Source organism: Prunus persica, chromosome G4 (assembly GCF_000346465.2).
Source record: "Prunus persica cultivar Lovell chromosome G4, Prunus_persica_NCBIv2, whole genome shotgun sequence".
Lineage (NCBI taxonomy): Eukaryota > Viridiplantae > Streptophyta > Magnoliopsida > Rosales > Rosaceae > Prunus > Prunus persica.
In genome coordinates, this window is record NC_034012.1 from 17,225,217 (window position 1) to 17,240,076 (window position 14,860).

At 37.7% G+C, this 14,860-nt stretch overlaps 1 protein-coding gene across 1 annotated transcript; it reads left to right on the top strand.

The window, feature by feature from the left end:
- On the top strand, nucleotides 10,891–12,718 carry LOC109948887 (trans-resveratrol di-O-methyltransferase-like). The gene is made up of 2 exons (XM_020562701.1): nucleotides 10,891–11,771; nucleotides 12,286–12,718. Exons 1-2 carry the CDS (start codon nucleotides 11,001–11,003, stop codon nucleotides 12,583–12,585), a joined length of 1,071 nt encoding a protein of 356 aa, XP_020418290.1. The 5' UTR covers nucleotides 10,891–11,000; the 3' UTR covers nucleotides 12,586–12,718.

Consider the following 14,860-nt stretch of genomic DNA (forward strand, 5'->3'; position numbering starts at 1 on the left):
GTATATACACACACACACACACACACACACACACACACACACACACACACACGTATATGGGTATATGTGAATTTATTTCCATGTTGAGGTTTCTTGGGCATGTGCATTGAGAATACTTTGCACAGGAATGAACATTTGAAATGAATTTCGGAATTGAGATGGGATATTTGGAAATTACTTGGCTTATTGTATTTTTACAAGGGTATGGTTGCTGGAAAAAGAATTTTGGGTTTTGATGATTATATTTTATACTAATGGGTTTACTTTAGTGGTGTTGAATTTATGGTTTTACAATAAGGAATAAATTAACAAGTTTACATTATTTTCTAAAACGGAGGGGTTATTTATGTTGAATATAAATGATGTTTAACGCTTGTTTTCGTCTACTCACATTTTTTGTTTTGCGCCCCCCCAGGTTCTAGATAGCTGAGGTTGAGACCACGTCGTCGAGGCATCATCGTTATCCGCTCCATAGTAGTGTGCTACTATCACTCTGTACATTTTATTTTTCCCCAGGTTGTAAACTTAATTTTTAGTAGCTCTGCTTGCTCGTTTTGAGTTTGGGTAGAAGGCATGATCTTAACTGTTTTGCGTGACTTCACTTTGTGCATGCTAGAAGTTAGGTTTATTCTTGCATTTGTTTGCAGGTACTATAAATTAGGAAATATTCCAGTTACAGTGGGGACTCTGTCGAAATTTTAGTAGAAGTCGAATAGTCGATCAGTTTAAATTAGGGCTAAATGACTTTTAATAAAGTGGGATGTCGGACAAGAAGCAGGGTTCGTCATGGGTTCTGAGGGAGAATCTAGGGTGGGTCCTATCATGTTGGGCTCGAATATGAGTTAAAACAAAGGAGTTATGATCTACGGTAGTTAAGGGCAATTTTGTAATTTTAAAAAATTCAGATTTTTAGGGAGGGAGGGGGGGTGTGTTTTGCTCTCTCCTCCCCCATTTTCTCTCTTCTAAGAGCAAATTCAACCCAAAAGGCTAAGGCAAGGCAAGGGCTGCCACTATTCACGTGAATAGTGGCAGCTTTGCCTTTTTTAGTTCCACCCCAAATGGCAAGGGCAAGGGCAATCACTATTCATTTTAATAGACTTGCCTTTTTTAGTTCCACCCCAAATGGCAAGGGCAAGGGCAATTACTATTCATTTTAATTTATTTTATATTTTTTACACTTAAACCATTAATTTTGGCATAAGAAGTGAAAAATAAGACTAGGTATTTAAAATTTTGATTTTTTTAAAAAAAATTTTAGTTGCTGACGTCATCAACGACGTTAGCAAACTCAAGCAAGATTTGGCTTTGGGCCTGCCCAGGCTTGTGGCCCCCATCAATTGCCTGGTCTTGCCTTTGTGCGTTGGAGACAAAAGCTGGGCCTAGACTCCCTCTTGCCCGAGCAAACCAGCAGCGCTAAACATGCTCTAATGAAAAGCGGTGCACAGGGCCGCCTGAGGAAAATTCTAGGGGCCACCCCTCTCATGGGGTGTGGTCGACATTTGACCGAGCCGTTAGTTGATCTCTCGTGGTTAGAGTCCACATGTTGATCTCTTATTGGTAGACTGGGTTTGACTATTACTGAATGTCAACACTAATAAAATGTTTGTAAAATGGATATTAGTTGGGGCTACAAACTCGATTCACTTGTTTCAAATAAATAAATAAATCTTCCAGTACTTGAAGGTGTGGCAACTCTCTTCAGTTTCTCTCTTTTTTTTTCTCTTCTACATAGTCGACTGTTGAGACTCTCTCTTCAGCAACTTCAAATTATATTGCAAAAAAGACGACTTCAACTTACTGAAATTGTTACCGAGTACAAAATAATATTATAACAAAGAGCGGAGCCACGACTTGGCTCCAGCTAATTAGTGAAATTGTTCAGTACAAATGTTTACCAACATGTATTAAATAGCCAATTCGAAACCTGATTAGAGAACTGAAATTGAATAGAAATGATTTATGAATAACTTTAAACGGAAAATAGGGAAGCTGAGATAAGTATATTAAATAGTCATTCACATGCACACTATAAAGTGGAATCAAAAGAATTGTACAACCGTACAAATCCCATCTCTGAAAAATACATGATTTTTTATTGGTCCACGGGGGCTTCATTCTCATCTCTCAAAATTGCAAAAAATAAAATAAATTCTTAGGCCTCTCCTCAGATGACACCAACTTCTTCCAGATGATGCAGATGCAATCCCATGTTATCCCCACATCTGGAGCATTGCTTTTTTTCCCACTTCGTTTTTCCACTTTCTTACAGTGGGAGCTTTTTCGGATTCCGTCGAAATTATGTTGTTGTACCTAGTTAGAACAACAAAAAGAATTGAAACTTGTAAGCAGACTGACCAAAATGTTAGATTTTGGAGAGATCAGAGCTTGAGGAAGAAGCAGATGAATTCTCATTCTAATTCACGCACACACTGTGCACACTTAACTGTTGGGAACAGAATATTCCCACATTACATCATCCAAATTTAGCCATCCATTCTTCTATTCTAAGATTACATCTTAGCTGTCCACTTGGACTGTAATCCAAGGGCTCACATTTAAATTTGTAAATTTAAACTAAATACAAAGTAATATCAACTAAAACACTTATATTTCAACACTCCCTTCTAAGTGTTTATCTGTCAAGCAACACTGCTTTGCTTGACAGATGCCCAAGAAAATACACTTGATCCAAGACTAAATGCATATTCAGATGTGCTTTTCGTGTCATCTTCACTCCCTAACCAATCACTATCACAGTAGCCAATAAGCATTGCTTCTTTCCCTTTCCCATATGCTATGCCATAATCAAGTGTGCCTTGAATGTATCTGAGTATCCTCTTAGTGGTTCCCATATGTTTTCAGGTTGGACCATGCATAAATCTAGCCAAAAGGCTTGTTGCAAACATGAGATCCGGTCTTGTTACAGTCAAATATAACAGACTTCCAACTATCTGCCTATACACACTTTCATCAGCTTGTTCACTCCCATCTACCTTAGATAATTTTTCATTCACTGCAAGAGGAGTAGCAAGTGATTTGTAATCTTTGAAACCAAACTTGTCCAGCAATGTCCTTGCATATTTCTTCTGATGCAAGAAGATGTAGGACTCTGTTTGTATCACACCTAAACCCAAGAAATAATGTAATAACCCAAGGTCAATCATCTCATATTGTTTCATCATTTCAGTTTTGAACTCCATCATCAATTCTCCTGAGCTTCCAGTGTAAATAATGTCATCCACATATAGGGAAACAATGAGTATTCCACTTTCTGCAGATTTCACATACAATGTTGTTTCACTAGGACTTCTTTGAAAACCAGCCTTTATAAAATAAGAGTTGATATCTTTGTACCAAGCTCTTGGAGCTTGCTTAAGGCCATATAATACCTTCTTGAGTCTGTAAACTCTATCCTCTTTGTTCTTAATGAATCCAGGGGGTTGATCAACATATACTTCCTCATGTAATACTCCATTCAAAAATGCTGATTTCACATCTAGTTGAAACAGCTTCCAGCCTTTCTGTGCAGCCAAAGCAATCAATGTCCTAATTGTATCAAGCCTAGCAACAGGTGCAAATGTTTCATTAAAGTCTATTCCAGGCTTTTGAGAGTAACCCTTTGCAACAAGCCTTGCTTTATTTTTCTGAACCGAGCCATCAAGATTCAACTTGGTTTTATAGACCCATTTGACACCACTTACTAGTTTATCAGATGGTCTATTAACCAACTCCCAAGTGTTGTTCTTCTCTATCATTGCAATTTCATTCTCCATTGCTTTCTGCCATGACTCATCTTTAACAGCTTCTTCAAATGTCTCAGGCTCAATGATGCACAGATTGCATCTTTCATATATTTCAGCAATACTTTTATATTTCAGAGGAGTGTGATCAATATCTTGTGGCCCTGAACCAATTTCAACACGTTCTTCTTCTGAGGTCTCTACTTGAGGCAAGCTAGCTGCACCAGTCTCCTTTTCTTTCTCAGTAAGCATATCAGTGAGTGGAACTGAGATACTGCATTCCTTTCGCATATTCCAATTCTAGCCTGCTTCCTCATTGAATACAACATCTCTAGAAATAACTACTCTTCCAGATGCGATGTTGTAAAGCCCGTAGCCTTTTTCACAGCTTCCATATCCCAGAAACACACATCTTGTGCTAGCCAAATTTAGCTTCTGTCTCTGTCGACTTGGAACATATGCATAGCACAAAGAACCAAACATCCTTAAGTGCTTAATTCTTGACTTTCTACCACTATAGGCTTCAAAAGGAGTCTTCTTGTCCAAAGCCTTAGTTGGACACCTATTTAGGATATATACTGTAGTGTTAACAGCTTCAGCCCAAAATTCTAGTGGCATCTTCTTCTTAAACATCATACACTTGGCCCTCTCCACAATGGTCCTTTTTTTCCTTTCAACCACACCGTTTTGCTGTGGTGAATATGCCACAGTGAGTTGCCTTTCCATCCCATTTCTTCACAGAACCTATTGGATTCAATGGATGTATACTCTCCTCCTTTGTCACTTCTCAATTTCCTCAACTTATATCCACTTTGCAGTTCAACAGTAGCCTTAAACCTCTTAAATACACTGAATACTTCAGACTTGTATCTCAAAAAATAAATCCAGCACATCCGAGTACAGTCATCTATAAAGGTGAGAAAGTACCTATTACCTGCCTTTGTAACAATCTGCATTGGACCACAAATATCACTATGTATAAATTCTAGAGGAGTTAATGTATAAATTCTAGAGGAGTTAATGCTCTAGTAGTAGCTTCCCTTGGAAATGCCTCTCTACATTGTTTACCAAGAACACACCCTTCACATACCTCTTTAGCTGCTTGAATTTCTGGTAAACCTACCACCATCTCTTGTTCTTGTATCAACTTCAAACTACTGATGTTCAAATGCCCCAATCTCCTATGTCACATAGTAGTAGAGTGACATACACTAGCCTTGTAGGCAGTGTGTATTCTAGACTGCAATTTCATTGGAAAACTTCGATTTCCTCTCATTTGTACTTTTGAAACCAAGTTGGAATATGAGCTGTCATCATAGATTTCGAGCTTGTGATCTCCAAACACCAAATAGTAGCTATGCTCCATCATTTGACCTATGCTAAGTAAATTTTCTTTCAGTCCAGGCACCAACATAACTTCCTTAATGTATTGCTTGCCTAATTTAGTTTCAACCACCAGATTTCCTTTACTAGTAACTTCAACAAGTTGTCCAGTACCCATTTCAACCTTTGCAGTCACATTCTTGTCAATATCAACAAGTAGATCCTCCCTACCTGTCATATGATTACTACATCCACTATCTACATACCATACATCCTCATATTCTTTTACACTAGTATTAGATTTATTACTAGCATAAAACATAGTGGGTGTAGATTCTACCTGAGTAGCATACTTGAGCTGCTACACTGGTTTCTCTAATTCTCTGGTTTCTTATTGTAGCATGGCAGGGTCTGGTGGGGAGCTGAGAGTGCCAATTTTCAACAGTGAGAACTATGAATTCTGAGCATAAGAATGAAAACCATCTTCAAATCTCATGGGTTATGGGAGTTTGTTGAGAAGGGAGTAGAGCGCTCAGATTCGAAATGAGGAAGTAGAGTGCTCAGATTTGAAATGAGCTGGTGAATCCGATGCAAAGAAGAAAGAAAAAGAAGAATCAAGCGATGCTGGGAAGATGACTCTCACAGAGGTGCTCATGAAGGATGGCTCTGATACCATGATAGATTTTGGAGAGAGAGAGAGAGAGAGAGAGAGAGAGAGAGAGAGAGAGAGAGAGAGAGAGAGAGCTTGAGGAAGAAGTAGATGAATTCTCATTCTAATTCACGCACGCACTGTGCACACTTAACTGTTGGGAACAGAATATTCCCACATTACATCATCCAAATCTAGCCATCCATTCTTCTATTCTAAGATCACATCTTAGCTGTCCACTTGGACCGTAATCCAAGGGCTCACATTTAAATCTGTAAATTTAAACTAAATACAAAATAATATTAGCTAAAACATTTATATTTCAACACAAAAACCCTTATCTTACTGATTTGAAGACCTTATCTTGTAAAAGAATACCCTAATGACAATGATGCAGTAATAAAACCTAATGACAGCCTTATGAATTAGGTTTGGCACAGTTGTGGACCGTTTATTCTTTTACATTGCCTTCGCGTCTAGACTTTTAGTTACACGTTATACTTTAATTCCTCCATATAGACTTTACTAGTGAGGGTGCCTGAGCGATACAGAGGGTTTTTAAACTGTACAGGACTTGGTGGATTCCAAAAAGGAGATAGTTTTAATCTCAGCTCGGGATAGAGATTAAGAGCCATTTAATCTCAACTTTTTTTCTAACTTAAAATTAATAAAAAGCAATAATATTTGAGAGAGATCAAACAAATGAAGAAAACTTATAAATCCCTTTGAGTTAAACCCATAATAATAATTAATCATGGATGAAAGGAAGGATGAACCCTATCTATCATTGTTACCCTATCTATCATTGATTTAGTAGTAAATATGCATGATCTGGAATTTAATTGCTAACCTATCTATCATTAATTGTATATTAATACCCGGTGGGATGAGAGGAAGGATGAAGCCTAGCTGGAACTGACTGAAAGATGAAACACTCAAATGTAATATAGCTTAGAGGAAAACTGATCAGATGAAGACCAAAAGGACAGTCCGATTAGCAGCAAGTGCCAAAAACAGAAATGAACGGCCTTAGATGGATCTTCAACAATGAAGCAAGATCTTCCATTCTTGAACCCCAACCAGCCCAACCAGCCTGGTCAGAAATTAGTGCTTTCTCAGAGCAAATGAAATAGTTGCAGCAGAAGGGATTCGAAGGGGAATGGGTTAAAAAGGAAAGACACAAAAGTTTTAAGAAAGGTAATTTCGTCATTTCACTGTGCTCTAAGACAAAAAAGGGGGTGAAGAACAGTAAAACGGGGGCAATTAATTCCTTTCAGTATGCTTAGAGCACTTCCACCTATTTGCCATGTTAAAGGGCAAGGGGAGGTAAGGGTTGTTACTATTCACGTGATTAGGGGCAGCCCTTGCAAAAGGCAAGGTGTGTTTCCACTCATTGCCATGGCAAAGGGGAAATACTATTCACTTTTAGTGTTTTTTTTAAACCTAAAAAAATTAATTTGGAGAAGATTTTCGGTTCTCAAGTGTCAATATTCATTATAAAATTCATATCTCATAATTTGAATGAACTTTTTGGATAAAATTTTTGGATATGATTCTCGGTCGCCATGTGTCGACATTTATTATAAAATACAAATCTCAAATTTCAGATAATATTTTAGGATAAGATTCTCGGGTGCCATGTGTCGATATTTATTATAAAATACAAATCTTAGATTTTAGATAAGATTTTTACCCTATAAAATCGTGCCACATGTCATCTCTATCTTCTATATCTATCTATAAAACCAGAGGCTCAACTCATACCTCTCACACTAGATCTTGTCTATCCTTTCATTTCTCAGATTTTAGATTTCATACTCCACTCTCAATGTCAGACATGAGGAGATGCTTGGAGAGGCAAGAGCGAGAAATTAAAGAAAGAATGCGTAGATGAGCTGAAGAAAAAAAGGTGCAACAATAAGATGATGAACAAGTTGACATGGCAATGGGTATGCTCGATATATCAAGTCAAGGCCGCCACCGTGGTTCATAAGTCGGTCGTGGCTCGAACGTGAACAGACATAGGCATTCTTGAGGAAAGAATCTTTTGGAAGACTACTTTATCCCAAATTATGTGCACTCTAATGTTGATTTTCGAGGGTGATATAGAATGCAACCCCATTTTTTCAATAAAGTCATGCATGATGTTTGCAATTACGATGCATACTTCTTTCATAAGTGTGATGATGCTGGGGATTTGGGGCTTCTTTCGAAGCAAAAGCTTACAGTTGTTAAATGAATGCTGGTGTATGTGCCTTTGTTGATCAAGTGGATGAGATTTCTAGGATGGGGAAGTCCATTACTCTAGAATCCTTGGTCAAATTCTGTGATACAATCGAAATTGTCTACATCAGGGACTACCTCCGCAAACCTACGCATAGGGACCTTCAAAGAATTCTACAAAAAAGCTCGAGGTTTTCCAAGCATCATAGGAAGCATCAACAGTATGCACTAGTAATGGAAGAATTGGCGAACTGCCTAGCAAGGGGATTATGGGAATAGGAAAGGCCAAAACAGTATCATTCTCGAAGCCGTTGCTGGATTCGATACATGGGTTTGGAATGCCTTTTTCGGAGTTGCCGAATCTCAAAACAACCTGAACGTGCTGGGTCAATCCCCAGTATTCAATGATGTCTTGGGAGGTGAAGCCCCAAATATCACCTATAAAATCAACAATACCGTCTAATGGAATGAGTATTATTTAGCAGACGGCATCTACCCAAGGTGAACCACATTCGTCAAATCAATTCCACATCCTCCATTGGAGAAGGAAAAATTATTTTCTGCCTATCAAAAGGGTTACAGAAAAGATTCGAAAGGTGTTATGGTATGCTCCAAGCTCGGTGGGCAATTATTAGGGGTGCTGTGAGTATGTTTGATGAGGAGGTGCTGCAGAGCATTATGATAACATGCATCATCCTCCATAACATGATTGTGGAGGATGAGTATGATTATGATGCTCCAAACGTGTTCAAACCTAATCCCAAGAACACGGCCTTGACAAGAATTTATGAAAGGCCCAAGGGGGCAAATGGACAACCATTGGAGCATGAACCGTTGGTTAGGGACGGTCATTTCATGAACTGTATGATTGATCGATATACGGAGATGCAATCGTCTTACATTCATGAATGACGTCAAGTTGACTTGATGGAGCACTTATGGACAGTGAGAGGTAATGACGATGAATGAAGTGAAGTGAAGATACTTTGTCTTTAATTTTGCTTTGTGTTGATGTATGCTTTGTTTGTGTTTTATTTTGAATTATGCTTTGGTTGTGTTTTTTTTAATTATGCTTTGGTCGTGGTTTTATTTTAATAATGTTTTGTTTGATGTATGCAATGTGTTGAATAAAATGGTATTTTATTGAATGATTTCTTTATTCACTCAAAAAAAAAAAAATCAATGCAACTAATTAAGAAAAACTACTAATTAAATAAAAGACAAGAATTACAACTACTTTAATACAAAACAAGCAATACAATTAAATAAAAAGCAAGCAAACCAACTTAATAGTTTTGATCATTTACCCAATCGGTGTACGTAGGTCCATCGTCACGGAAAAGTCTTCTTCTCATAACATCCCTTCGTTCTAGCTTCCAAAATTGTTTTGTTTCAAGGGACATATGGCTTGTATCCATGACCATGGTTTCTCGATCCTTCTTCTCAATGTCTTGTTTGCATATATACTCCATTTCTCTTGCATATTCTTCATTCATTGCCTTCTTGTCCACATCTTTTTTCATGTCTAACTCAATTCTCATGTTGTCGTTCCTTGCAATTTGCTCCAAAAATTTTGCAGTATCACTGCTGGAAGTACTCCCTCTCTTCGCCTTCACAGCCATTCGACCAACAGGCCTCGGCTCCTTTTGAATTGGTGAGTCTTGACTCATCGGGAAATCCAAAGGCGAATATGATGCCGTTGAATCATGGAGTGGAGTTTCGTTCAACACAACGGTTGGACCCGTGGGAATAATTCTGAATCGCGAACAATTTTTCACCACCACCCAATATTATTGATGGTTGAAAGATTTTTTGCCTTGGCCAATGGCATCAAACCACATTTGTGCTTACATAAACTATTTAACAAATATATATTCAAAATGCAAGAAACATTTTTTAAAAAAAATTAGGACATTGAATTTTAAAAAACGGAAATTATGTACAAATAATTTACCTCAATGCTAAAAATTTTGCCACTTCGATGGCCATTTCCGTACGAGTCGAACCCGATCTTTCACAAAATTCGGCATGAGGTTGCAACTGCTATTAGGAATAGTAGTGTATATAAATTTAAAGAAAAATTAGGTATTAGACATAATTAACTTTACTAATTAGTATTGTCCCCAACTTAATCACTTTCATATTCAGTAGGTGTAGAGTTTTATACAAAAGGTCTTGATTCTATTAGTAGTGGAACCACTTATATGTTGTGTGAACATTTTGATGTGAGACTTTATATTGTTCAACACGACCCCTCATGTGGAAACACCACATAATGGTCCACATGTGAAGCCAAAACAATTTGAGTTATTAGTCAGTTCAATTTCTGAGCAAAACCAAATAGTAGGCCTAGAAAGAGACAAGGCACATGTCTTCCATCTGCATTTATGCTCCATTGCAAATAGCTAGTGTGAATCAATAAGATTGTGCTACATCGCTCTTTGGGTTCGGAACATGTCGACATCCCAAAACCAAAACAATTGGAGTTATTAGTCTGTTCAATTTCTGTTCAAAAGAAAATATATAGTAGGCCTAGAAAGATATAAGGCACATGACTTCCATTGTCATTTTAATGCTCCATTGCAAATAGCCAGTGTGCATCACTAAAATTGGTTCCCAATACCAAAACAATTGGAGTGATTAGTCGGTTCAATTTCTGACCAAAACCAAATGGTAGGCCTAGAAAGAGATAAGGCACATGGCTTCCATTGCCATTTCTGCTCGATTGCCAATATTGGTTTGCATGACTAAGATCGTGCTACATCATGTCGTTCTTCCAGTTTGGGACATGTCGCCATCCCTCAATTTCTGACCCATAATATTGTGAAGTTCTAACCAGGCTAACAATTTTTTTTATTTTTATAGAAGATGTTGTGAGGATGGGGCGAATCGAACCTAGGAACTCAGGTGCTAGGTAAATATTCTTAATCATTTAAACTACAAACCTCTTCCTAACTAGCCTAATATTTGTTATATTATTCATGTACATTCGACCCATAAACACTTGGATATATTATTCCTAACTAGCCATGCTATCCCGCACTAGTTAATCTGGAGCCAAATACATGGATTTGAGTAACGAAATGAGTTCTGCCAACCTACTCCAAGCTCAAGCCCACATTTGGAATTGCATTTTCAGTTTCATAAACCCTTTGTCTCTCAAATGTGCAGTTCAACTAGGTATACCAGACATCATAAAGAAACATGGCAATCCCATGAGCCTTTCTGAGCTTATATCTGCATTGCCAATCCACCCAACAAAATCCAATTGTGTCTACCGGCTCATGCGAATCTTAGTGCACTCGGGCTTCTTCGGTCGCCAAAAGCTTAGTGAACTTGATGAGGAAGAAGGTTATGTGCTGACGGATGCTTCCAGGCTCCTTCTTAAGGACGATCCCTTAAGCGCAAGACCCTTCTTACTTGGCCAGCTTGATCCTTTTATGACCAAACCATGGCATTACTTTAGCACTTGGTTCCAAAATAATGACCCTACAGCATGTTTCACGGCGCATGGGACAACATTTTGGGATTTAGGGTACCTCGAGCCAAGTCTTTCCCACATTTTCAATGATTCCATGGCTAGTGATGCTCGACTAATCTCGAAGGTGGTGAGTAATGAGTACAAGGGGGTGTTTGAGGGATTGGAGTCCTTGGTTGATGTTGGGGGTGGTATAGGAACCATGGCCAAGGCCATTGCTGATGTATTTCCCCATGTGGAATGCATTGTATTTGATCTCCCACATGTGGTCGCTGACCTAAAAGGGAGTAAGAACTTGAAATTTTTTGGAGGGGACATGTTTGAGGCCATTCCTCACACAGATGCAATTTTAATGAAGGTACGTACATCTCGGAGATTATGTTACTAGTCGGTGCTATGTGATACTAGTCGGTGCTATGTGATTTTAAGGTTGCTTTAGATAATTACATGCATGCAAGTAACAAGGACCACTCATTAAACCTTTTAAATTTTACCCTCCTGCTGCAGATATTTTAAGCTAAGAAATTAGTTAACATTGGGACATTTCCCCTTCAAACTTGTGAAGCTAATAATTTGAATTATTTGAAGAAGCAAAGAAATTGAACACATAGCATAGATAATGTTTCCCAACAAACATACGATTGGCCTTATTTTTAACACGTATGCTATTTCCCTTAACTACATGTTTTTTGTTTATACCCTTTCCTTTTGCTTTGTTTTCGTTCTTATCTTCAAATTTTATGTACATATTCCATTTTTATTATAGCACCGACTAGTATCATTTTTATTATATATCTTAATAATTGTTTAAGATCGAAATTCTCTATTTGTATATCCGTCTCTTATGAATGGTGACTGCTCATGACTAGCAGTGGATATTGCATGACTGGTCCGATGAAGAATGTATAAAAATACTTCAGCGATCTAAAGAGGCAATTACAAGGAAGGAAAAGAAAGGCAAGGTGATTATCATTGACATGGTAATGAAGCAGAAGGGAGATGACCAATCAATTGAGACGCAGCTCTTCTTCGATATGTTGATGATGGTGTTGGTTACAGGAAAAGAAAGGACTGAGAAAGAATGGGCTAAGCTATTTTCTGATGCAGGTTTCAGTGACTATAAGATAACTCCCATTTGCGGTTTAAGATATCTAATTGAGGTTTATCCTTGATATTCTCCTCTCCGGCTTGTATTGGTTTGGAATAATTTACATATACGCTTGTAATATTCATGTTTAAGCCCATTGAGGTTTATCCGTAATGTATAATTGTTTAACGAATAAAATTGTTCTTGCATTTTGTTTTTGTGATATTTGATTAGAATAATTTATATATCAAACTATATACCTCTGTAATCCAGTTGAAGGTAATATTAGAGGTTTATCTTTGATAATGGGTATATGTGAATTTATTTCCATGTTGAGGTTTCTTGGGCATGTGCATTGAGAATACTTTGCACAGGAATGAACATTTGAAATGAATTTCGGAATTGAGATGGGATATTTGGAAATTACTTGGCTTATTGTATTTTTACAAGGGTATGGTTGCTGGAAAAAGAATTCTGGGTTTTGATGATTATATTTTATACTAATGGGTTTACTTTAGTGGTGTTGAATTTATGGTTTTACAATAAGGATTAAATTAACAAGTTTACATTATTTTCTAAAATGGAGGGGTTATTTATGTTGAATATAAATGATGTTTAACGCTTGTTTTCGTCTACTCACATTTTTTGTTTTGCGCCCCCCCAGGTTCTAGATAGCTGAGGTCGAGACCACGTCGTCGAGGCATCATCGTTATCCGCTCCATAGTAGTGTGCTACTATCACTCTGTACATTTTATTTTTCCCCAGGTTGTAAACTTAATTTTTAGTAGCTCTGCTTGCTCGTTTTGAGTTTGGGTAGAAGGCATGATCTTAACTGTTTTGCGTGACTTCACTTTGTGCATGCTAGAAGTTAGGTTTATTCTTGCATTTGTTTGCAGGTACTATAAATTAGGAAATATTCCAGTTACAGTGGGGACTCTGTCGAACTTATACTCTCCTCCTTTGTCACTTCTCAATTTCCTCAACTTATATCCACTTTGCAGTTCAACAGTAGCCTTAAACCTCTTAAATACACTGAATACTTCAGACTTGTATCTCAAAAAATAAATCCAGCACATCCGAGTACAGTCATCTATAAAGGTGAGAAAGTACCTATTACCTGCCTTTGTAACAATCTGCATTGGACCACAAATATCACTATGTATAAATTCTAGAGGAGTTAATGTATAAATTCTAGAGGAGTTAATGCTCTAGTAGTAGCTTCCCTTGGAAATGCCTCTCTACATTGTTTACCAAGAACACACCCTTCACATACCTCTTTAGCTGCTTGAATTTCTGGTAAACCTACCACCATCTCTTGTTCTTGTATCAACTTCAAACTACTGATGTTCAAATGCCCCAATCTCCTATGTCACATAGTAGTAGAGTGACATACACTAGCCTTGTAGGCAGTGTGTATTCTAGATTGCAATTTCATTGGAAAACTTCGATTGCCTCTCATTTGTACTTTTGAAACCAAGTTGGAATATGAGCTGTCATCATAGATTTCGAGCTTGTGATCTCCAAACACCAAATAGTAGCTATGCTCCATCATTTGACCTATACTAAGTAAATTTTCTTTCAGTCCAGGCACCAACATAACTTCCTTAATGTATTGCTTGCCTAATTTGGTTTCAACCACCAGATTTCCTTTACTAGTAACTTCAACAAGTTGTCCAGTACCCATTTCAACCTTTGCAGTCACATTCTTGTCAATATCAACAAGTAGATCCTCCCTACCTGTCATATGATTACTACATCCACTATCTACATACCATACATCCTCATATTCTTTTACACTAGTATTAGATTTATTACTAGCATAAAACATAGTGGGTGTAGATTCTACCTGAGTAGCATACTTGAGCTGCTACACTGGTTTCTCTAATTCTCTGGTTTCTTATTGTAGCATGGAAGGGTCTGGTGGGGAGCTGAGAGCGCCAATTTTCAACAGTGAGAACTATGAATTCTGAGCATAAGAATGAAAACCATCTTCAAATCTCATGGGTTATGGGAGTTTGTTGAGAAGGGAGTAGAGCGCTCAGATTCGAAATGAGGAAGTAGAGTGCTCAGATTTGAAATGAGCTGGTGAATCCGATGCAAAGAAGAAAGAAAAAGAAGAATCAAGCGATGCTGGGAAGATGACTCTCACAGAGGTGCTCATGAAGGATGGCTCTGATACCATGTTAGATTTTGGAGAGAGAGAGAGAGAGAGAGAGCTTGAGGAAGAAGTAGATGAATTCTCATTCTAATTCACGCACGCACTGTGCACACTTAACTGTTGGGAACAGAATATTCCCACATTACATCATCCAAATCTAGCCATCCATTCTTCTATTCTAAGATCACATCTTAGCTGTCCA

Coding starts and splice junctions, on each gene's coding strand:
- LOC109948887 (XM_020562701.1), top strand. CDS start 11,001: ATGGATTTGAGTAACGAAATGAGTTCTGCCAACCTACTCCAAGCTCAA. Junction 11,772..12,285: donor CAGATGCAATTTTAATGAAG/GTACGTACATCT, acceptor CATGACTAGCAG/TGGATATTGCATGACTGGTC.